Source organism: Glycine max, chromosome 6 (assembly GCF_000004515.6).
Source record: "Glycine max cultivar Williams 82 chromosome 6, Glycine_max_v4.0, whole genome shotgun sequence".
Classification (NCBI taxonomy): Eukaryota; Viridiplantae; Streptophyta; class Magnoliopsida; order Fabales; family Fabaceae; genus Glycine; species Glycine max.
The window spans coordinates 10,939,881-10,962,158 of NC_038242.2; the positions used below are offsets into that span (position 1 = coordinate 10,939,881).

Below are 22,278 nucleotides of genomic sequence, written 5' to 3' on the forward strand. Positions count from 1 at the left end.
GCAGCCTAAAAAAAAAGTCTCCACGTGGAAGTACCAAGAACCGTGTAGGGGGTCAATACATGATGCACTGATTGTGAGAAAGGACAATAATAAAGGCAATTAACATGAAGTGATTATTTGATTCATTTCAATGACAAAGACGGAACAACGGCATTTAAATCGAATGAACACATCCGTTGAAAAGGGTGGGGTTGGTGCACATTAATTGGAAATCTGTGGAGAAGAAATTAGAAATGTTGAAGCAAAATACTAACTTCATATTCCCTTTATTGTCACAAATGACCAAGGACCCTCTCCAGTGCAAAACTATCACTGAGATAAGGAGATTCAGTACTAGATATGTCTCTTCTTCTCATACACACTTAATTATTGCAAAAAGGTAAATAGTTAAATACACTGGCACAACATATAGGATCATGGCTAAGCTGCCAGCTTTGAGGCTGCACCTTTGTCTAAGAACCATTTCAACTCTCCTTCAGGTGAAACCAATCCAACAGGAAGCTTAGCAAAATTTTGAGATTTGCCTAACACAGAGTGAACTGCATCTGCTTTACCCTTGCCAGTCACCACAAGCGCTGCATAAGCAGAAGTATTAATCACTGGTAAGGTGAAAGTTATTCTCTCTGGGGGTGGTTTAGGGGAGTCCTTAATGAAGGTAACCCATCTTTGTTTTTCCTCCACAAGAGGATGGCCTGGGAACAAAGAAGCTATGTGGCCATCAGGGCCCATGCCCAGCAGCATTAGATCAAATTTTGGAAATCCATTGGCTGGCGATGAAGCTATAATACTGTTCTTGACCAAGTGTCTGAGACATGTCTCGTAATCATTGGCCGCTCCCTCGGCTGAAAGGGCATCATTGATTGCATAAACATTGCCCGGGGGAATTGGCACCTGCCAAGAGAACCATGATGAAAGTACCAACAGGTTAGATTGACAGGAAAATTATAGCTGACAGAAGACTGGGAAGGGACTAGGGAGACAGCATAATCTGGCCATGCAGTCTTTTTAAACTTCAAAGAAGACTACACTGAAAAAAATATAGCTCATTACTTGAATCTGAGGGAAATTATTTTCCTCTCTTGCATCATTTTATAGGAATGAGCTGTACACTCAACAAACTTGTCCAAACAGTACCATCCAATGCAGTATCCAACAATGGGGATTCATTCATCAGTACCATCTGTATTTTTTTTTAGTTTACCCTTCAGGTTTGATATGAATTTGGTTAAAGTAATCGTTTGGTCCATAGGTTACACTCATTCAGAAATCAATCTTTGTATGATAAAATATTTAAGTTTTAGTCCCTATATAGATTATCTGGACTAAAACTTAAGAAATATAATGACATTGACCGATGTGTATTAATAAAGACTAAATATTAAGTTTTTTCCTTACCCACATGAGTGTCACATGTAGGGACTAAATGACTAATTGATTAGTTTAACCAATTAATTCCTTATGAGAGAAATGATAGCAACACTCACTTTTGGCCGAAATTGATTGAAAATCACATTTTTTTGTGGATTTGACTTCTTATTTAATAAGTCTTTATCTTAATTTTGTAGTTTTCAATCAATTTTAAAGAGTACGTTCGAAAGAGAGTGTTGCTACTTGCTATCACTCCTATTTCTTAGAATAGTGAAAACATTACACCACCCCCTCCCCCAAATATATAGTCAGACTCCAGAGTTCCAACCTTTGTCCTCCTCCGGGCATATCATTGCACCCAAAGGCCAAAACCTTATGCTTGTTTGGGATAGATTGATTATTTGGGACTGCGGGTTGCTTGAACGAAAACATGTTCATATACCATTTTTTATCCAATTCCAAAATGGGGTTCCTATCCTCACACATGTACTGTTTTTACAATGGTGTCAACTTAAAGAGACACATAGTTTGAATTCTGAGCTAATCTCTTTTTTTTTCTTCTTTTTCTCAATTTTCAAACCTTAATGCATAACAAACACAGAAAGATTCTCAGCAATTGGAAAACACGTTCAACCTAAACAAATATATACCTTGGAGAGAAGTCCATCCAAAGCAAGCTTGTAGTTGCTATCTTCGTGAGTCTTGGGCACGACTCTCTCATCCACCCAAAACACGTGCCATTTGGACCATTCAAGAGTATCAACATAAGGCGGTTCCAGCAGCTTCCTGAGACCCCAACACACAACAACACATTCACATTAACCCAAATCCAGTCCAATTCAATCGAATCAATCACCATTAAGTTTAAACCAAAAAAACAGGAACATTTAAAACCCTCACCGGAGATAGTTGATCAAAGAGCCGCCAGACAGGCAAACAGTGAAAGCCCCTCTTTCGGAAGTGAATTTGTTGGAGAGATCGGCGACGTATTTGGCCAGGGACACGGCAAGATCCTCTTTTTCAAGGACCTCGACGGCAACGTTGTTGTTGGTCTCCGCCATCGACGCTTTCAGCGGGGGGACAGGTCTTTTGAATCTGAGGGGGCGAAAGAGGAAGAGGTGTGTGGAGGGTGCGGTTTTGGAAGGAGGCGAGTGTAGAATGGGTGTAGGCCATGCCCCACCTTAGTTGGCTATTCTTATAAGCGCACACAAATCAAATCCAAGTGGCAGCAGTGACAATGCCTACCATTTCGTTCGCTTTCTTCTCTTGCACCTCTGGGTGGGTGCTACTGCTTATGTTTCCAATTTCATTTCTATCATATTTTTTTTTTGTCTTGCTCGTTCAAGCTCATTTTAATTAGAATAAATAATTAAATTCGTCTCTCTAAATATATAATGTACCAAAAAATTAATTATTGTAAAGTGAAAATTTTAAATTTAATCTTTAAATATATAATATATAAAGTTTGACAAATTAATGATATAAAAATAACTTATTATTAAATTTATAAAAATTAAATTTATATTTTCTATTTTTCATTACACGTCAAAAGACAAAATTTGCTATTTACCGTTTAATTTATTTGTGGTTACAACGTTTTGCCTTGAAATCTCCTACAAAGTTGAAATTAGGTGAATGCTTTTTGGTTGATGAAAATTACTAATTTTTAGCAACTAAGATAAAAATATATATTCGTTCTTTGAAAAAAAATAATACTACATGATATGCAATATGGTGTACAGAATATTTATGCTACCCCATCTGTAAATTTAAAACATTTTTGAACTAATTCACATTTATTAAAATAGTTTATTCTCCTAAAAAAAGTTTATTATTTTTTATATCTAAATTACATTTTTTTATATTGGAGGCAGGTCGGATACATCATCGTATATAACAAAATTCTTCCCTTTTCCTGACATAATCAGCTCTCGGATAAATGAATTAAAAATACCATATTAAATGAAAACTTTTCATCATCATTTGATGGTGGAGAAGATTTTTTTTTTGTGTGTGAATAATGCTGGCACTCTTTGCGGTCGAGAAGAAAAGTATTTAGAATTTTACTGCATGCTAATCTTTCAAAAAAGAAAAAATATTTTATGAAAGTTACATAAATTTTCCTTTTGATTTTATATTTTAATTAAATGATAAAAATATAATATCTTGTATTATAAAATTATTAATATGTATAATAATAATTACTTTAAGAAATAAGACTTATTTTTCATGCGCTCAACCAATTAGAAAATATGTTTTGTTTGTCTGGTACTTTCATGTAGGATTGATGTGTTAGAATTTAGGTTCTATTTGGTTGTGAGAAGATAAATATATTAGGTGAAATTAGAAGAAAGATAATAATTAGATAAGACAAAATTAGAGTGAAAATAAAATTATATGTTTGATGAAAATATAGAGTGGAATGATATTATAGAGTTATAAAAAAAAAAACTTTTTAAATGTTGTCTCATGTGGTTATCGAATTGCAGGATCACCAACAAGAATGTAAAAATGATACAAAATGGTATGGCTTCTTTCATGCGATATGTGGCATGAAACTTTTCAAGTGACACTCATTTCTTCAAATTTGTTTCTCTTGTTAATCTATTTACTAAACCTGTTTCCTTTTAATCGTTATGTGTTCATATATCCACTTCATTTTTATCGCTGCCAAACAAAGCATTAGAGGAACCACATATCTCGTGGAAGTGTTAGCTTACTTTGGTTTTACTTAGGCCCCCAAACTATTTTAGTATACAATAATAATTACATTGGATGATTATTTTTATTAGAATCTAGTTAATATCTCACCATATTCATTTACCTCTCCTTAGTGAATAATTTATTATTGTTTGTACTATAAATTAAGGTTCATGTTTTTTTTATAAAAAAAAACCACTAAACAAACTTAAACTAAAAGTAACAAAATGAAATTTCCCATATGTATTGAAGTAAGGTTTATCCATCAAAACAGAAAATCAACACACATCCTAAAATTCATTGTTATTGTCTTTATCTTTATTGTTATTTTTATCATAACACCCTCCTTATTATTATGAGAGGTGACAACTACAATAATAATGATAAATATAAGTTTTAAAATAAATTTAAGATAAAAAAGACATAATTGAGGAAAAAAAAAGTAATGAAAAAACAATTTTTTAATTAAAAATATCAATTTTTTTTTAAAATAATAAAAATTTCAAACTAACAAATGTAATAACACTCCTAACATGTACACATGCACATGTTAGCTAAACCTTTTTATTATTAAAATGCATGATATAAGTATTTTTAATATATAAGTTATATTTTGAATTTATAACACATAATTTAAAATATCATATAAAATCATTTTTATTTATTGATACTTTAAAAAAAATACTAGTATATTGAAATTTAATTTAAAGATAAAGATAAAAAATGAATAAATTATGTTTTAAAAATGATTTAAAAAAAGTGTTTTGTTAAACGTCCAATAAGGTTTGTTTATTAAAAAGCTATAAAACAATACTTTTTTAAGAACTTTTTTTTTAATAAAAAAACATTATTTTTTTAATAAAAAATGAAACAAATGGACTCAATAGAAGCCTTTGACAATTGACAAACAACGGAATTAGTTGTGGAATAGCATAACCCGGTAACTAAACACACTGCTGAAAACCCTAGCTATAAATTTCTACACCCACCGACGGCAGAAACCCTAGTAGTAGTTTTGAAAGGGAAGGAAAGATGCAGATATTCGTGAAAACCCTAACCGGGAAGACAATCACCCTTGAGGTGGAGTCAAGCGACACCATTGACAATGTCAAAGCCAAGATTCAGGACAAAGAAGGTGCGCTTTGATAAACGATTGATTGGTTTTCGTTCTCTATTTTTCGCTCTTGTTTGATTCATTTTTTCCCCTCATTGTCTAGGGATTCCTCCGGATCAGCAGAGGTTGATCTTCGCCGGGAAACAGCTGGAGGATGGCCGTACCCTCGCCGATTACAACATCCAAAAAGGTTTGGAATATCTTAATTTTGAAATTGCGTAAATATTTTGAACGTGGTAATTGTTTGATATCTGTTTTTTATGGTTTGTAGAAATTGTATTTAGCATTAGCCATATGTGTGTATGAATGCCAAGGGTGTGCTTGGTTGAGTAGGTGGAAAGCTAGAATTTGGAAAATTGATGATTAACAATTTTCAAATGCTTTGCTAATTTGTGTCTGAATCCAAGCATTTAGGTCCTACTTGGCTGAGAACACCAGACCAGACCCTAAATGTTGTTAATTATGCTCTAGTTTAAAATGTGATCCCTTATTTGTTCTGTTTCTCTATTCTGCAGAGTCAACATTGCATCTTGTTTTGAGGCTTCGTGGTGGTATTATTGAGCCATCTTTGATGGCACTGGCGAGGAAATATAACCAGGATAAGATGATCTGCCGCAAGTAAGTTCTGGATCCTGTTGGTTCATTCAGAAGTAATTAGAAATATTATTCTTGTGAAGTATAATCAAAGTTCCACAAAATTTGTGTTGAAAATGCATAAAAAAATCTCATAAAACTCGATGATACAAGTTATGCTGTAAGCTTACTAATTTTGGATCTGCCTGCAAGTTGTGTACTGGTTTTAGATATGAATGATGGAAGGGGTGTGTGAATACACTGATGTCTAGTATAGAAAAAGTACAGCCACAACAGAGTGTTGATTTCTCCTAACTGCATATTTCTGAAAAGCCCTATACCAAGGTCTTATGGCTCACAAATCAGCCACTCCCACCCACCACACCAAGTCCCATATTCACTCATTCTTGGTCACCCTGTATGTCAGATAGGTGGAGAGATGCCAATCTGCTGGTCTATAATAATTGATTTACCACAATGAATAGCTTTATTTTTAGTATATTCATTCATTAATTAATGGCAATGAATTAATTTACAATGATTTTTTGAATATATAAATTTTGATTTCTAGGGTTAAAATAGTGTTTAAACATTAAACACCTGATCTTAGCCGTTTCATCCTTATTTTCTCTTCACTCTATTTTCTTTCCTCTCGCTTCCCCCATCCAAACTAAGGCCAAGTATGTCCTATGCCTTTGACTTCCTTAGATGCATTGAGATTCTGATGTGTTGGGCTATGAGCAAGAAAGAATCTCTTTGACAACATGAAACATGTTTAACAAAATTGGCTTTAAGATAATTGTCTTTCTGTCTTGCAGTCCTGAATTAAAAGACAACTTCATTTACAATTTAATTTTTGTATGAAACTTTTTTGATTTTGGATTGAGAACATACAATTCAATGCATCAAATCGTGTTTCCTTTAATGTCTGCTTATCGCTGAACTTCCTAACTGTTTGTAGGATTTGTAAATCATTTTCTTAAAATGGTTCTTTTAGATTCTATGCTTAGTGTTCAAGCATCGAATTTAGTGTTGTCTTCTGACTTTGAGCTTCTGTTGGTGAAAGAAAATTGTTGTTGAATTCTAAAGCTGCATTGTAAATCAAATGTAATTTGAAAACAATATATATAGTTTCTTGAAAAATAGAATGTCCGCGTTTAACTACAGTTTCCTTTGAGAACCAAGGGGTTGCATGTTGGAATACAATAGAAAGCCTACAATAGCATAATATATTCATTCATTGTCAATGACAATGACTACTTGAAAAAATGATTGTCTTCACAGCCATTGTGCTTATAAATAATTGTGCTCTGCAGGTGCTATGCCCGTTTACACCCCCGTGCTGTGAACTGCAGGAAAAAGAAGTGTGGTCACAGCAACCAGGTATAGTAACTATTAGAGTGCTATCTCTTGTGCTTCTTATTTTACTGCATGGACATGGAATTCCTCTATTGTTATTATTATAGAATTAAGTCATCATGGAATTTATCTTTGTATTGCAGTTGAGGCCAAAGAAGAAGATCAAGTAAACTGTTCTGATTGCAAGATGGAATTGTGTTGTCATGGATTACTGGGATGTCTTGTAATCCTGATAACTCCATTAGCTTCTTAGTATTATAGTAAATCTTTCGGAAATTTGACAGCCAAAGTTACTCGTGATTTTTGTTTTCAGTTTGAGACGGATTGATATCAATTATGCTACAGTTCCTGGTGATTATACAGTTTTTGTTTTTGATAATAATGCGTGTCATGTCTTTATTTCCTGTCACTATAGTTTTGAGTACTTCTCTTCATTTTTACATTTTAAAGAGTTTCTTGTTGAGTTGATTTACTTATAATTTACAGTGGCGACGTTGTTTCACTTGTTTTTGCATTTGATATGAAGTTGTGTTTGTGTATCAATCGCGTTAGATTCAATGCAAGAATATGAAAGCAACTGATTTTTTTAATTTTTGTGAATGTAAGCGTGGCTTTTGGTCAGTATAGAATCATTTCATTGTACATTTCTACCCGTCAGTATAATTTTTAACAATAAAGCAATATTATCCGACAACGAGATTATCCAAAACTACGTTGCACCATCACTGTCACGGACTCTTCGCATTAGTTTTAAGCCCATGTGCCACAATAGAGTGGTACGTTGTCAATTCTCCTGGTCAAGGTTGTTTGCTCTCTGCCTTTCATGATACCAGATGATACAAACCAGTGACCATCATTGAGTGAAAAGTATGCATTCCTTCGAACCGAGTGCTGAGGTCTCGCCACAGGTTTTATCTGTGATGCCAAGTCACGTAAAACACTTAGATATTTGCATCCTCCTTATCTCTTTTTATTTTGTTTGCCAGTCTTAAATGTATACCTGGTTTGGAAAATGTTTTGGATCATCCTGCGAGGTGATTCGTTTGCTGCATCCTCCAACTGAAGCAACTCGTCTGAGGAGAGGCGCCAACCAAGAGCACCTAAATTTTCCTCTGCTTGTTTAATTGTTTTAACTCCAGGAATTGGAACCGTACCTTTGCATATGCACCAATTTATAGCAACCTGACATGATAAAGCAAAAAATGATATGATAAGCCGATAAGGTATGTTTTTTGTTCCGGCATGGTTGGTCAAGCATTGTCATTTTCCGCGCACCTAAGACAAGGACAATTAAGTGGGTTGGTCGGTGGTTCTGTAAAAGGGTACTTTATAACCTTTAAAAAAGTAAGTTGCGTAGGGAAGCACGGCATTTAAAAACGTAAATGTGACATTAAAATTTTGCTTCTTAGGTGGTTGATCCTGATAATGAAGCAACAGTACTTTTGATGTTATTGTGGATAAGACGTAGCAGTTCCTTGCTGATTCCAGATATCAATGATGCAGTATGATACTATTACTCAATCTTTTAATTGGATAACATGTGATGTACAAGCTTCCTTGAGTAATAAGATCTTGGTTTTCTGTTATGCAGAGTTTTAGTATTGGCTGATTTGGAGCTCTGAACGAGCACAAAGGTTGTGTAGTGTACAAGAATGATTGATCAAAAGACCAAAGAAAGATGCTTATATCCTGAATATGAAAATTGAATCAAAATATGCTATCGAAAAGACTGGTCATGCTAAGAGGGCCCCCAACTCTGCAAAGTGATTAAACTAAGCATAGATTTTGGTAGTTGGTGCGCTTTCTATAGAATTAATGTGAGAAAATAAAGTCTCCAAAAAAGAGAGATAATCTCGCATTACTATCTATTCATTGGTATTTGGTAGTAATATATATGTATTTCATTTGCACGTGCCATCCAATACCGTCAAAGAAATATGATAATAGTTGTCTTAAGATCTATTACTTGGTTTTAGTCAGTAATCCCGAAATGCATCTTTTACTAACAGATATTCATGCAAGATATATTACTACATATACCTCAGAGGCTCAGACTCGGATTATATTTTGTAGCATCTAACTAACCGACACTCGCAAGATAGCTATAAGAAATTACTAGCATGCAGAGGAAAAAGAATGGGGAAAAGATTACTTGTGACATGGTTTTCCGTCGTTTATTTGCAATCTCTCTCAGCGAACTCAACAAAGGATCCAGTCCCGGAAGAATTTGCTTAAACAGCAACGCCCTGTGAAATGTGATTAATTACAAAGTATTACAAGAAAAAGCTAATACTGAATTAGGAAATTATCAAGTTAAGCACTGTGTAGGATTCTAAAATATTTGCTTAAATATCAACACACCTCGGCCCACTTGGAAGTTTGGATGATGAATATTTCCCAGTAAGCATTCCAAGTCCCAGAGGACTATAAGCAATCATACGAATACCCAGACTGTCACATATACTCTTGATCTCTAGTTGATCCTTCCCCGTGCTCAACAGGGAAAATTGCACCTGAAATGTTGAAATTAAAGAGAATATTTAGTAAGAGAATGCAAGTAAAGCATGACAAATTGACAAATGAAGTGGGATACTAAATTATAGTCATTAGTTTTGTCAAACGCATCTGCTTTTTCTTTTTGCCATTTTTCTTTGAAGTCTCTCAAGAATTGAAATTGAAACTGGTTTGAGAATCAGATCATACCTATTTTCCCAACACATCTAGCAAAATTAGAATGTTAAATTTTACATTTATGCATAACTTTTTACCTGGGCTGAACACAAGGGGACTCCACGGTCTTTCAGATAATCATGTATCTTTAAAAGCTGCTTTGGTCCGTAATTACTTACTCCAACTGCTTTAACTAAATCCTAAATGACAACATAAATATGAGTACAGAAACTTTGATTAGTCAAGAAGTTTTAACTATTTTTCTTCTTCTACAAGAATAACCATTTAAGCCAATGTTTAAATATGCTCATCTATAACTGAAAAAGAATATATGATCAAAAGAACTTTGAATTGCTTTATCAACATTCAGTGCTTTAAGAAAAAGATTCTTGTGTCCTTGCCTTTCAGGTTTATACTACTTACAATTGCATTAGCATAACATTGCAAACTTCAGTTATCATGTCAATGTCTTATATATATATATATATATATGTATGTATGTATGTATGTATGTATGTATGTATGTATGTATGTATACTATCAATAATGAATTATTGTAACCTTCTCATACATTGCCACTAAACCATCCCAAAGAGCAAATTCCTGCAAAGGAGCATAATTTGCAGTTGACCAATGAAGTTGTCCTATCCCAATTTGCTCAATTTGCATTCTATCTAGTGATGCCCTGAAAATTTATTTCATCCAAGTTCAAAATCACGAGCAAAGAAAATAAATCAAGCAAGTATTTGACATGGGAGTCGGGAAAGGAAGCCGAGGAAGGATTTGATAGAATGAAAGGAACAACAAATACCTGCAAGCACTCACAAACTGCCCTGGTGTAAGGCGCCATGGGTATGCTGCAAACTTAGTAGCAATGACTATTTCACGTTGGCTCCCCTTTTGCTCTGAGAAAGTGTAACATGCAATTTAGTAAACAAGTTTGAATCAAAGAACCATCATAGATATGCAATGATACTGTGAAAGTTTTATACACTGTGATCCAACCACAAATTATAATGTATGATAAGTTTATTGACTCTGATAATAACTACTTTAAAAGTCATACAAATGATATTTTTAATTGGTTTACCACAAAAACTTCTACACGGTACATGCTTATTAAACTCATCAAACAATTGTTTACAACATGATAATACCACCCCAAATTAACATAAATAAAACAACGAAACGAAGTAGGCAGGCCAAGTTACAATGAATTATTAACTTACACCTGCACTGCAATCTACAGAAGAATATATACAAAATTCAATGAAAGTGAGAAAGCAATGCGTGATGAAACCTTGAAATTCTCGAATGAACCTCCCCAGAAGCTTCTCGCTCTGACCATTTAACCTTCCCGTGCCATAAGAATCAGCAGTGTCAAAGAGATTGATGCCGTTGTCCATAGCCAAGTTGAAGATTTGTTGGAGCTCATTATCCATGGATTCCTGGTACCCCCACAGAAGCTGATTCCCCCATGCCCATGTTCCAAATCCCATGGGAGACACACTCAGAGGACCCATCTTCACCTGCCACAACCAAACAACCAACCATTGAAGTTACCTTGTTACTACTCATCACACCACACCACACATGACATCAAAGGAAAATGAATTGTTTTTACCTTTTGTGTTGGCCAGAAGGAAGGGAATTTGAGAGACTTGAATGAGAAAGATGGCGCTGCTAATGCTATGGGGTTAATGTTCATGCTGCAAACTGAGAGTGCCATTGTTGCAAGGTGAGTGAACACAGTTACCAACACAACGTTAATCAGTTGGTTGGTTAGTTAGTGTTTTTTTTGTGTGTGGTAACCATTGAATCCTCGATCTCGTTATGGATCAGTTTAGTTTGTGTTTTAGAAAAAAAAAAAAAAAAAAAAAAAAGAAACCAAAAAAGAAAAATATCAAATTTGACAGCTGTGGGATTTGAACCCACGCCCTTTCGGACCAGAGCCTAAATCTGGCGCCTTAGACCACTCGGCCAAACTGTCTTATTGACAAACATTTTGTACGTTATTTAATATATATAATATTGATTCATATTTTTTATTATTATGAAATTTCCAATTTAAGGGGGAAAAAATTTACAAGTCCGTTCAGTAAATGTAAAAAAAAAACATAGGCGAAATTCATACATTTGTTACATAGAAGTCTCCTAAGTCCCCACTTATCTTTTACTAAAGTACGCCATTTAAAGGAAAAATGTTTGCTAGGTGATGTTTGATGGAAGATAGGAACTTATTGTAATGTCTAACTCACTATGTTCACTTCATATTTGATGTGCATTTATGATATCGTTAAGTTGACCGTTGTTTATTTGGGGTTAGGATAAGAGATGAATGAGAGGTGGAGTTTAGATCAATAGAAGTCTAAGGACAGTCCTTTAATGCCTTCTAATTTAATAAATATAATGAGGGTAATTATATGTGATCAATATTATCTTTAATATTTAATTATTTAAGACAATTGTATATTATGCATTGATAGTTTAAAAAAAATATTATTATTTAATTATAATTTGTTTATATGAAATTTATTGATTTTTATAATAATGATTTTAAAAGTTATAATAGTGATTTTTTATTAGTTTTAATGTAATAATTAAAAAAATAGTTAATAATGTAAATTTTTTACACTAATAATTCATAAAATAAAATTCTAAATACTCAATGTTTAATAACATCATGCTTAATTAGAAAAATATATTTGACCATTGAACATGTGAATTAACTTACACATCTAACTTAATTAACTTAATTAGTGATCTCATGTTTGAGTTTTGTATATATAAATTATTGGTAAAAAATATTTTATTGTCTATAGTAATTTTAGACGATTATCTCTTGCGAAGAATATTAATGATTTTATATACATAAAAAAATGGTATGTTATTATTTACAAGTCTTATAGAGTTATTTTAGTTATGCGGTAAAGGGCCAAAAGATAAAAATACTTGATGAGTTCAGTTCAGTCTTATTTTTAGCTAAAAATAATTGTATTTGGTTTGCTGAAAAATTAAAAGATTAGATAGGACAAAAACACTTGTTTTATTTCCTTCTAAAAACATGAATGACACAATAAAACAAAAGATGAAACATAGGACAAAAGTCTTAAAATATGTTATTCGGTAGAATTTAGAATAAACCTAACACTATCCAAAACATAAAAAAAATAAAAGTTCTTTTCAATAACCCTTTTTCTTGAGCCCTTGCTTCCTCTTTACTTTCTTTCTCTTCTGGCGTTGCATATCAACTACCAATCAACAAACACAAAGTTGTGTCGTAATTCTTCTACACGTGTTGTAACATAACTACATAAGTGTATTATATAGAACTATAGATCAAAGTCTAACTCAAAGGACCCATTGGATCTCTGGCTTCACTAAGTTTGTTATTGATTAATTTGCTTTAAGCTAATCAAACTATCAAATGAAAAACATATTAAGTGAAACAATTCCCTTTCAGGACTTGCTATTATCCTTTAAATTTAGTTCTTAGTGCTTAAAAAGTTAAAATGTTTCATTGCGTGACCTAGTATTCGCAGTTTATTAAGAGACATGTTTCCATATACTGACTCTGTCCTATTAAACAAAATTGATCCAAGTGGGATAATATGCTGCATTCATTCCATTCACAGAATTGGTCCATAAGAGAAGCTAAGAAATTGAAATTAATTAACATCTTCACTGCTTCATGAAGTCGAGCAATATCTCATTCACACCTTTCATTCATTTTATTTTTGTGTGTCCTGGTCGTACTATAAGGATCACACTTGTTAATATGGAAATAAGCTAAAGTGATAAAAAAGAGACCCCTTTATGAAATATAAAGAGGTTCTAGATTAACTAACCCCTTGAAGTGGGAAAAGAAAAGAAGAAGAAAGAACACAAACAAAGGGATGGGAAAGGAAAAAGGCATGCAAGCATGAACAAACAGAGACATTGCACATTATTTGTTTTTCCAAATCTCTACACAATTGAATTGAGTGAGACTATCTTAATTCTCTCCCCTATCAAATCAAGCCTACAAAACTTCCCTCGAGTTTCTTGGCTAGGCTGGAATATTTTGAGTTTTGAACTTGTTGGCAGCACAAGAGCCAACCAACCAATCAACCAATCTTTGTTCCTTCTTCTCTTGGAGGAAACAAAAAACATCACACATGCAGATGCAGCACAAAGTGTGGCTCCTTTTTCAAGTCCAGAAATCTAGCCATTGAGAACTGCTACATGACTGGTCCAAGATGCCACTAGGGTCCACACCACTATACCATTTTTCAAGTGATGCCAATGGCATATCTGCATGATCATGATCATCCATTCTGAGAAGTTGGTGTCCTTTGTCCTCAGATTTCTCAACACCCCTTATGATGCTATTCTCATTTTGGTCATCTGAGTACACACCTATTCTCTCCTCCAAACCCTCATCATTTGAAAACCTTGGTTTTTTTGCTTCAGGCTTCCAACTGCTGTATCCACTGCCTGAGCCACCATCTTCTATGCTGTTTTCTTTGCCATCCTTGTCTTCCCTTCCACCATCTTGAGATGTCACCACCAAATCACTTAGCTTCTGCAACTGTTTCAAAAAAAAAAAAAATAACACAGTTAAGGGTCACAAGCTTTAATTTGTTGAGCATCATTAGCAACACAAATAAGTAGTATTGTTAAAAGAACCAAAAACTAATTACCTCTAATTGCAAAGAGTCCTTCTCTTTCTTTAGGGACTCAAACCTTGATGCTAAATTGTCATATTCATCTTTGAGTTTTCTGTACTCTTGCTCTATGCGCTTTGATTTCCACCTTGCCCTTCTGTTTTGGAACCATATGGCAACTTGGCGAGGCTGAAGGCCAAGATCTCTTGCCAGTTGCATCTTCTTCCTTGGCTCAAGCTTTGACTCTGACTCAAATATGCATTCTAGTGATCTTATCTGTTCATCACTAAACCTCCTCTTGTTTTCTATCTTCTTGCTTTTCTTCCTTGGTGCCTCCAAGCTGGTGAAGCTTTCCACATTTTTTCCCTTTGTTGATGCTTGAATATTCTCATCTCCTTCCATCATACACATATGGCTGGTGAGACAAAGGAAGGTATTTTACGGGTGAATTTGGAATTGGATACACAATAAAAAAAAAAAAGAATTGTGTGATTTAAAAGTCTTGTGAGGGGGGATCGGGTTCAGAATATATAGCTAGCCATAAAAGAAAGTGTCTCAAAGCCATTTCTATCACGTTATTGCAACTTCTAATGGAAGGATCATGGTGACCTATGGGATAAGATACCGTATGGCTCTTACTATCTTTTTGTTAAGTAGGAAGAAATTATCTTGCTTCGTTTACTTGTAGCCTATCTATCTATCGTCCCATATGCTATTTTGTTTGTAGAAGGAACCGCCTGCTTGTCAGTTGTCACCTTCATTAACACACGTATCTGTTGCTTTTTTATAACCAAAGTAGGGAAGAATAAAAATAGCCAAATTGATTCTGAAAAATATGGTGTCTCATATTTGTCCTTCAGAATTAAAATAAAAAAAGTCCTTACAGTATATATTCAGTTGGTCTAATTAGCTCACAAGCTAATAACATAGAAGACTAATTTAATTGATGAAATGCATATTTTTAAGAACTTATGGTAATTTCTCATGTCATATCTTTTTCTTTTTATTTTTTTCTGTCAACCAGGAGTATTTTTAGCTTAGAGTCAAAAGACTAATTTTTCAGGTACTAAGATTTATTTAAGGATCTAACCTTTCTTAACAAATTTTTTTCATACACATAAGGCTAAAAATTGAACTCCTGGTTATATATGCTTAAGAAATAAGGTTATATGTCAATCATGTTACACCATTTTGGTCTCATGTTGTATCTTTTAACAACTAAGTTGATAGGGAAAAATGAATCAATAGGTCCTAGAGAGGGGTTAATTGATCAGGAATATTTCCATTTAAGTAGCTTTGTCAGTAATTGAAATTTTAACATTTTTAACTCTGGCATAGCATTAGTACCTTGCTGATACACTGCCTCCTAATAGTAGTATCAAAATATAACTTGGCGATGCAGCCAGTAGCTCTTAAAAGTTATAAGAACTTTAATTTGCGCTTTTTTGAAAGAAAAAAAAAAGTTGTTGAAGTGATGATATAAAATAACTATGAACATTCATATATTTAAAAGCTTTGGTTATAATGTTGTTGATATCGAGAAATAAAAGTGATAAGAAAAGAAAAAAGGTCAACAACTACTTATTAGAAACTGATACAAACAAGGTTCCTATATGCACATCATTGTATTCATATGTTAGAAGTTAGCTATTTCTTTGGGAGATAATAAAGAAAGCAGGAGGAAAAAACAACTCCGGAGGCACATCACTGATCCTTTAGCTGAGCTACTCTCACGCAGTGGCTGCCAAAAATCAACGGTGGCAAGAATAAGATATAATATTTTTTGATTGAAAGTTCCAGCTAAATTGGAGGTTACTTTGTTATGGAAGGACTAATGTTTCTGTCAATAGTGGACCTATTTTCTCTTTTGTTGTTTGGATCTGTTGACAAAAAATTCTTATCCTATGTCATTATTCTTAGGTTGCTTTCTAAATAGGTGGCAAAATTTTGAAGATTGCAGAACTCATACAAAATATGACCAGCTAGTGTGTTTGATAGTTGATAGCAAAGGTAATTGGGAAAAGGGGCAGTGTCAATTTTCTACACACAGTTGATGGCTGAGTCAAATGCTACTAATACTCTGCACAAGTTATTGAAGGGCAATCAAGGAATTGCATGTGTTTAATAGTTTGTGAATTGTAAAGTAGAAAAGATAAATATAGAAAAATGGCCTCCATTCCTGATTGTAAACGTGTACAATGAGTCCATAGCATTTTGCTAACTCGTGTACGTACAAAATAGAATGTCCACGAAGTTTTGTTACACAAGGTATCTTCCCTTAAAATACTAATTTAGAATGTATGGTTGTAACAATATTAGTAAAAAAATTATATACATAAAATTGGAGACAGTTAACTATACTAGTATTATTAGAAATTTAGAAGCAGTGAATAAGCTATACTACTGTAGTGAAGTTTGTAATTTGTGTCAGTCACTGGGTTAGATAAGAAGATAAGATGAAATGTGAATCATTTAATAGTGTAGTGTAGTCCTTCCTCCATCACACACAAGATAAGGGGTCAATAGATGTCGCCTAATACAGACAAAAATATTGTCAGATTGTGGAGTTAAATCACAGAAAGCGAGTTTTTACATTTATTGCCAATCATACTAGTTGGCCTTAGGCAAAACCCACTCAATTCCTGGTTTTGTTTTATAGCCAAAAAACTATGGCTACAAGTCCTTGTCAAATTTAGCTTTAGCATATGTTTTAGGTTTGCTTTAACAAGCTCCGTCCATGGTTAAAGAGCCTCGGCAGACTAGCTTTTTTCATGTTGGTGAAGTCGTGGACTTGTGGTTGGTGTTTGGTGATGTGTCTCGTGCAAACAAGCAAGCAAAACAAAAAACGCTAAGGTCAAGAAGTTGAGATGCTCCAACACTAGAGAGATCATAATTGCACGCCAAGTGAGCGTGAGTTACTTTTGGAACATTTTAAGAAGCAATTCCAGCTTAGGAAAGCTTTCACATTCTATTCATCTTATAATGTCCAAGAATGCCTAATGTCTTGCGGAAGACACATTGGACTTTAGAAACAACACATCTAATAGAGTTATCTGAACTTAAAAGAGATAAGATGAGACAAAAACAAAAAAAGAAAATGTCGTGTGTTTAATCCTATATGTTAAAAAAATTAACATTTGCCTGTAAAAAAAGAGTTAATTGAACTTGTTTATTTTGAAAACTATGACAAAGTCAGAAGCTACGATACTAATATATATACACGAACACGACTAGTGTCAACCTACTCATGGAATGTTTAAATAGTTTTCGTGAAATTTTATGTTGAAATTTTATTATCGTCATTGTATAACAAAAATAAAAATATACTGTAAGCAATGCCCAAAAGTAGAAAAGTGGCAAGGGTAGAAAAATCAATCTTGTCCAAGTCGTGGAGACTGGGCAGGTTTATGCCTTTGTATATATAACTTCTTTTTGTTTAATAATTTTTGTGCTAGAAACTGCGTGGGGAGAGAAGCATTCCCTTCCCCCATCCATGCCAACTTTATTTCTTTGTGAAAATGACACGAAATTTGTCTTCAAACGGCCATGATTAGCCTTGCTTTCCGTTAGGGTAAGTATGAATTATCCCACAAGTTGGTCTTCGTGTAAACGTCAAGCTATTAAGATCTTTAAGGCCATGGGGTCCTTATGCTTTTGAGGAAGGCATAGGGTGTCGGGGTGCCAATTGTGCCAAATGGGTGGCCCTCAAACCAATAGGTTAGCAGAGTTAGGTATTAGGTGCCTCAAAGTCCAAAAGGAAGTGATTGGTCTTCCAATCATTATTAGGTTAAGATAGATTCGTTTAATGATTGTGAAAAGAATCAAGGTTAATGGAGAAAATTGGCATATGCCATCAAACCCAACTTTAAATACCGATGTTTCTTACCATCATTATCCATTGCTACTTCTAGATCTTTTCTTTTTTCAACTAGCTAGTTAGATAGGTAAATGTTACCTTACAAACTTGTTTTAGATTAATTGGGTTTGTTGGGGTTGGGCTCGGTAGTAAACAACTTACCTTATAGCGGGGACCAAAATTTCATCCCTTAAGACAGTCATTGTTAATAATGGATGAAAAACTAGCCTCACATTAATATCGTACAAACTACAAACTATTGGGTCTATGTTTATTGGTGCCGGAGCATAATAACACCAATTAAGTTAAAGGCATTGTCAGAACTATTTGCTTAAACAATTTGTTCATTCAGAATTTATATCAGAACAAATGATTTGTGAATCAAGTAGCCTTAGATTGTTCTAGCTATACTAGAAGTGTTTGATTTTGATTTTGAGTGCTAGTATGCATGAATTAAATATTAGGAGAGAGATTTGATGCAAATAATAATCTTATTCAATTCATATAGAATGATTTTCATATTTCAATAAAGAAAATGTATGATCTCTTAAAAAATTATTTTGCTATTTTTTTATTAGAGTTATTATCATAATTTAAACTATATTAGTATAACTCTAACTCTAAAGGTAGTTTTTATTAGAGTTAATAATTTATGATAATTTGTGATTAAATGTAATGTAATTTCTTTTAAGAAAAATGATAATATAAAATTATGTTCACATTATATAATATTTACTGAAATATTCATTAAAATTATATTTGATAAGACATTTTAATTAATTTATAATTTTTTTATTAACTAAAAAATTTATTTAACTGTTTGATAAATAATTTTTTTAATAGTTTTTAACGTTTTATCAAACGTTAACTTTTAATTTCTAATTTTTTATATTTTTTATTTTTATCTTTAATATATTTATTTATTTTTTTATTATCTTTTTAAAATAAATTATAACTTTATTATTTTATCATTTTACATTTTACAATTATTTAAATAATTAATTTTATTAAATATTTATAATTTAATAAATTATTTTTTCAACTTTCAACAACCAATTTTCAGCTAATCTTTTAAGTAGTTTTTTAGCGAATATAACATAACTTCTTGCGTTTTAATTACGTTACGTGGTTTGTTTGTTTTTTTTATTATTTTAATAATTTTGCTGACGCGAAACTTACACTGCTTTTGTTTTTTCTTCCGATGTTTCTGATTATTTGTTTAATCATATTCGGGATGATCCAGATTAAAACCTTCACCAAAATGTTATTTTGACTTGTTTAAATATGTGATTTTAATTTTTTTATTTTTAATTGAGATATTTTATTTTTTATTTTTGAAAATTTGTAAAAATTTAAATTCTAACTTTTTAATTGAGACATTTTATTTTTTCTTTATAGAAAAATATGTAATCTCTTTAGTTAATTTTAAACTTATTGATCATTTATTTTTTAATTTTTTTAAACTCGTTAGTAATTAGATAATTTTAAAAAATGTTTGTCATATGAATGATAAACAAATATATATGAGTCATCATTTACATTATATATAAATTAACATTTAAAATTGACGCAAACATTAAAATCACCAACTTTTTAAAAGTAAACATGAGATATTTGAATTAAAAAATAAAAAAACTAAAAACATAAATTAAAAAAAATAAGAAGACAGAAATTCCATTTTAGCCTAAAACTTTTTATTTTGGGGATGTTATATTAGAAAATTCTTGCTTCGATTCCCCCTCCTCCCTTCAATAACGCTGCTTTAGTATGGCATATTGAATTATTCGCAAGTTAAGACGGGAAAGGCATCCTTCCTTGTTGACGTATAAGCGGGGAATATGATGAGTTACTAAAACAACAATAATTGGGCTTCCAATTAGTTACAGTTCTAAAATAAGCCCAAATATTTTAGTCAATTGCTTCCTGCACCCGATAAAGCCTTATGCATTTTTTTTTGTTATCATAACATTGGAGCAGAATCATAATTTTGTTTATAATTAATCTTAGTAGAGAAATATGAATTTCATCTTCGGTAGAGTTTTTCCTCTCAATTAAATTTTTTTTTTTCATTCAGAAGGTTCAAATTTAAGACTCTTATTAAAGAGATCATGCCTAATACCACCCAGGCCAAATGACTTGTATCATTATATATATCTTTTTTACATTTTGAAAAAGGACAGTTCAGGGATGTGAAATTACATTTCATATTGGTGACACATTTTACATTTCAGAAAGGCTAATTCTAAATGTAAGCTTACATATTATAGATGAGTCTCTTGGAATGTAAAAAAGGTGTAGGAAGTAATATAAGGGTGCAGGAAGCAACTTCCAAGATTGAATGCATCTTCGGAACTTGCTGGACTATGGACCTAAAATACTTGTTGAGTTGCTAGACTCTTTACTACGCATAAAAAGAATATGGGCTTAGGATACAACTAAGTCTTGCTAAACTTGAAGTCTTGAATAGCTGAAAATTGACCCAAAAAGACCTAGGTAACAAGAACATGCTACGTGGGGAAAAATGGAATAATATGCTATAAATATGGGAGGAAAATTTCTGTTTAATATGAGAGTATTATTATATGTTTTTTTTAATTAAAAATGGCAACGCCATCGCTCATAGTTAGGTTAATTCAACTAATTGACTATATGGTTGAACATAGTTAAATAAATTGGATACTATTTAATTTAACTAAGTCCGTTTAGAATTTTATAATTTAGTAAATAAAAAAAGATAACTTTTTTACTACTACAACAAATAAACTTTATAATTAATTTTAAATTTCTCAATAAAGTTCTGCATATTTCCATATTGACTCACGTAACTTTTTTTTAGTTTAATTTTGACTTTGAATTTATTTATTTAATTAAATAAACGAACTTGATTGGGTATTAATTTAATGAGTCAACTCAAATAATTTATAAATAATTCAACTTATGTACATTCTTGGTTTCAATTATTATGTAGGTGATAGTAAAATTAAAAGAGAAATAATAGCAACACATTCTTATTATTAATTAAAATTTATATAGAAACTATAAAATTAGGAATATAACTAAGGAGTAAAAAAATTTCATGCTAAATATATTCCAAAATTAACAACAGTGGAATATTAATTCTTTCAAGACGTATAGATTAATAGAGGGGATATTGTTTCCTTTAATAAAGTATTCTTTTATAGACATTGTCAAGGATTAAACTCTTTGATCGACAACATACTTAAGAAACTTAATTATTTATTAACTATGAAGTACTTTATTGTTTAAATAAGAAGAAAAATTATCTCATACGGTGATATATGCATATACATTTTAATTAACAAATTAAATAATGTTTTGAGAATACTATGATAGAGTATGATGTTCGTATATATTTTTTAATATAATAATTTGAACATAAAGATATATAGATCAGTTAATTGATTCCTCTTTTTTCTCTCTCTTTAAATTCAAAAGAAACAAGAAGATATAAAAGAAATCCTCACCTGGAAACAAAAACTTAAGAAGGGGATATAGTGTAGAAGCAAGTAATTAGAGACAAAAGAAAATATAATGAGTTGCTCAAATACTAATTAAAATTCTGTGCTTTGCCACACACACATAACATAAACTTGTAAGGATAAACAAGTTGTTGTATCATGGCTTCATAATTTCATTTCAAATTAAGAGCTCACGATCACAAGTCACATGTATCTGCATCGATCTGCGCATGCAAATTGTATATCATAACCTTGCACCGAATCTGCGTATGCATGCGTCTAATATTGACAAAAGATAACGTCCATGGCCATATGAACAAATTGCTAGAGGACAAAGGTGTGATTGACGCATATCTAAGTCAGCTACCCGTTGAACCTCAAATCAGACAACAATGTGTTGACCACTTTTTGCCAAATTAACTTTGTAAGATATATATATATATATATATATATATATATATATATATATATAGATATATATATATATATATATATATATATATATATATATAT

The 22,278-nt window shown here is 32.2% G+C and overlaps 4 protein-coding genes and 1 non-coding gene across 5 annotated transcripts; 1 reads left to right on the forward strand and 4 right to left on the reverse strand.

The window, feature by feature from the left end:
- Positions 1 to 236: 236 nt before the first annotated feature.
- Positions 237 to 2,682, reverse strand: LOC100792737 (probable 6-phosphogluconolactonase 4, chloroplastic). Its single transcript, XM_003526694.5, has 3 exons — positions 2,269 to 2,682; positions 2,019 to 2,154; positions 237 to 891 (listed from the first exon to the last, which is right to left on the reverse strand). Exons 1-3 carry the CDS (start codon positions 2,427 to 2,429, stop codon positions 421 to 423), a joined length of 768 nt encoding a protein of 255 aa, XP_003526742.1. The 5' UTR covers positions 2,430 to 2,682; the 3' UTR covers positions 237 to 420.
- A 2,282-nt stretch (positions 2,683 to 4,964) lies between these two features.
- Positions 4,965 to 7,493, forward strand: LOC100792206 (ubiquitin-60S ribosomal protein L40). Its single transcript, XM_003526693.3, has 5 exons — positions 4,965 to 5,203; positions 5,286 to 5,372; positions 5,698 to 5,800; positions 7,072 to 7,138; positions 7,258 to 7,493. Exons 1-5 carry the CDS (start codon positions 5,101 to 5,103, stop codon positions 7,282 to 7,284), a joined length of 387 nt encoding a protein of 128 aa, XP_003526741.1. The 5' UTR covers positions 4,965 to 5,100; the 3' UTR covers positions 7,285 to 7,493.
- A 192-nt stretch (positions 7,494 to 7,685) lies between these two features.
- On the reverse strand, positions 7,686 to 11,620 carry LOC100791681 (pyridoxal reductase, chloroplastic). The gene is made up of 9 exons (XM_003526692.5): positions 11,409 to 11,620; positions 11,085 to 11,313; positions 10,596 to 10,689; positions 10,346 to 10,469; positions 9,883 to 9,984; positions 9,476 to 9,627; positions 9,267 to 9,360; positions 8,115 to 8,296; positions 7,686 to 8,029 (listed from the first exon to the last, which is right to left on the reverse strand). Exons 1-9 carry the CDS (start codon positions 11,511 to 11,513, stop codon positions 8,026 to 8,028), a joined length of 1,086 nt encoding a protein of 361 aa, XP_003526740.1. The 5' UTR covers positions 11,514 to 11,620; the 3' UTR covers positions 7,686 to 8,025.
- A 74-nt stretch (positions 11,621 to 11,694) lies between these two features.
- Positions 11,695 to 11,774, reverse strand: TRNAL-UAG (transfer RNA leucine (anticodon UAG)). Its single transcript has one exon. It is a non-coding gene; the product is annotated as a tRNA-Leu (tRNA).
- A 1,702-nt stretch (positions 11,775 to 13,476) lies between these two features.
- On the reverse strand, positions 13,477 to 14,911 carry LOC100793260 (homeobox-leucine zipper protein ATHB-7-like). Its single transcript, NM_001254248.2, has 2 exons — positions 14,467 to 14,911; positions 13,477 to 14,354 (listed from the first exon to the last, which is right to left on the reverse strand). The coding sequence occupies exons 1-2, from the start codon at positions 14,839 to 14,841 to the stop codon at positions 13,974 to 13,976; spliced, it is 756 nt and encodes a 251-aa protein (NP_001241177.1). The 5' UTR covers positions 14,842 to 14,911; the 3' UTR covers positions 13,477 to 13,973.
- Positions 14,912 to 22,278: the final 7,367 nt, after the last annotated feature.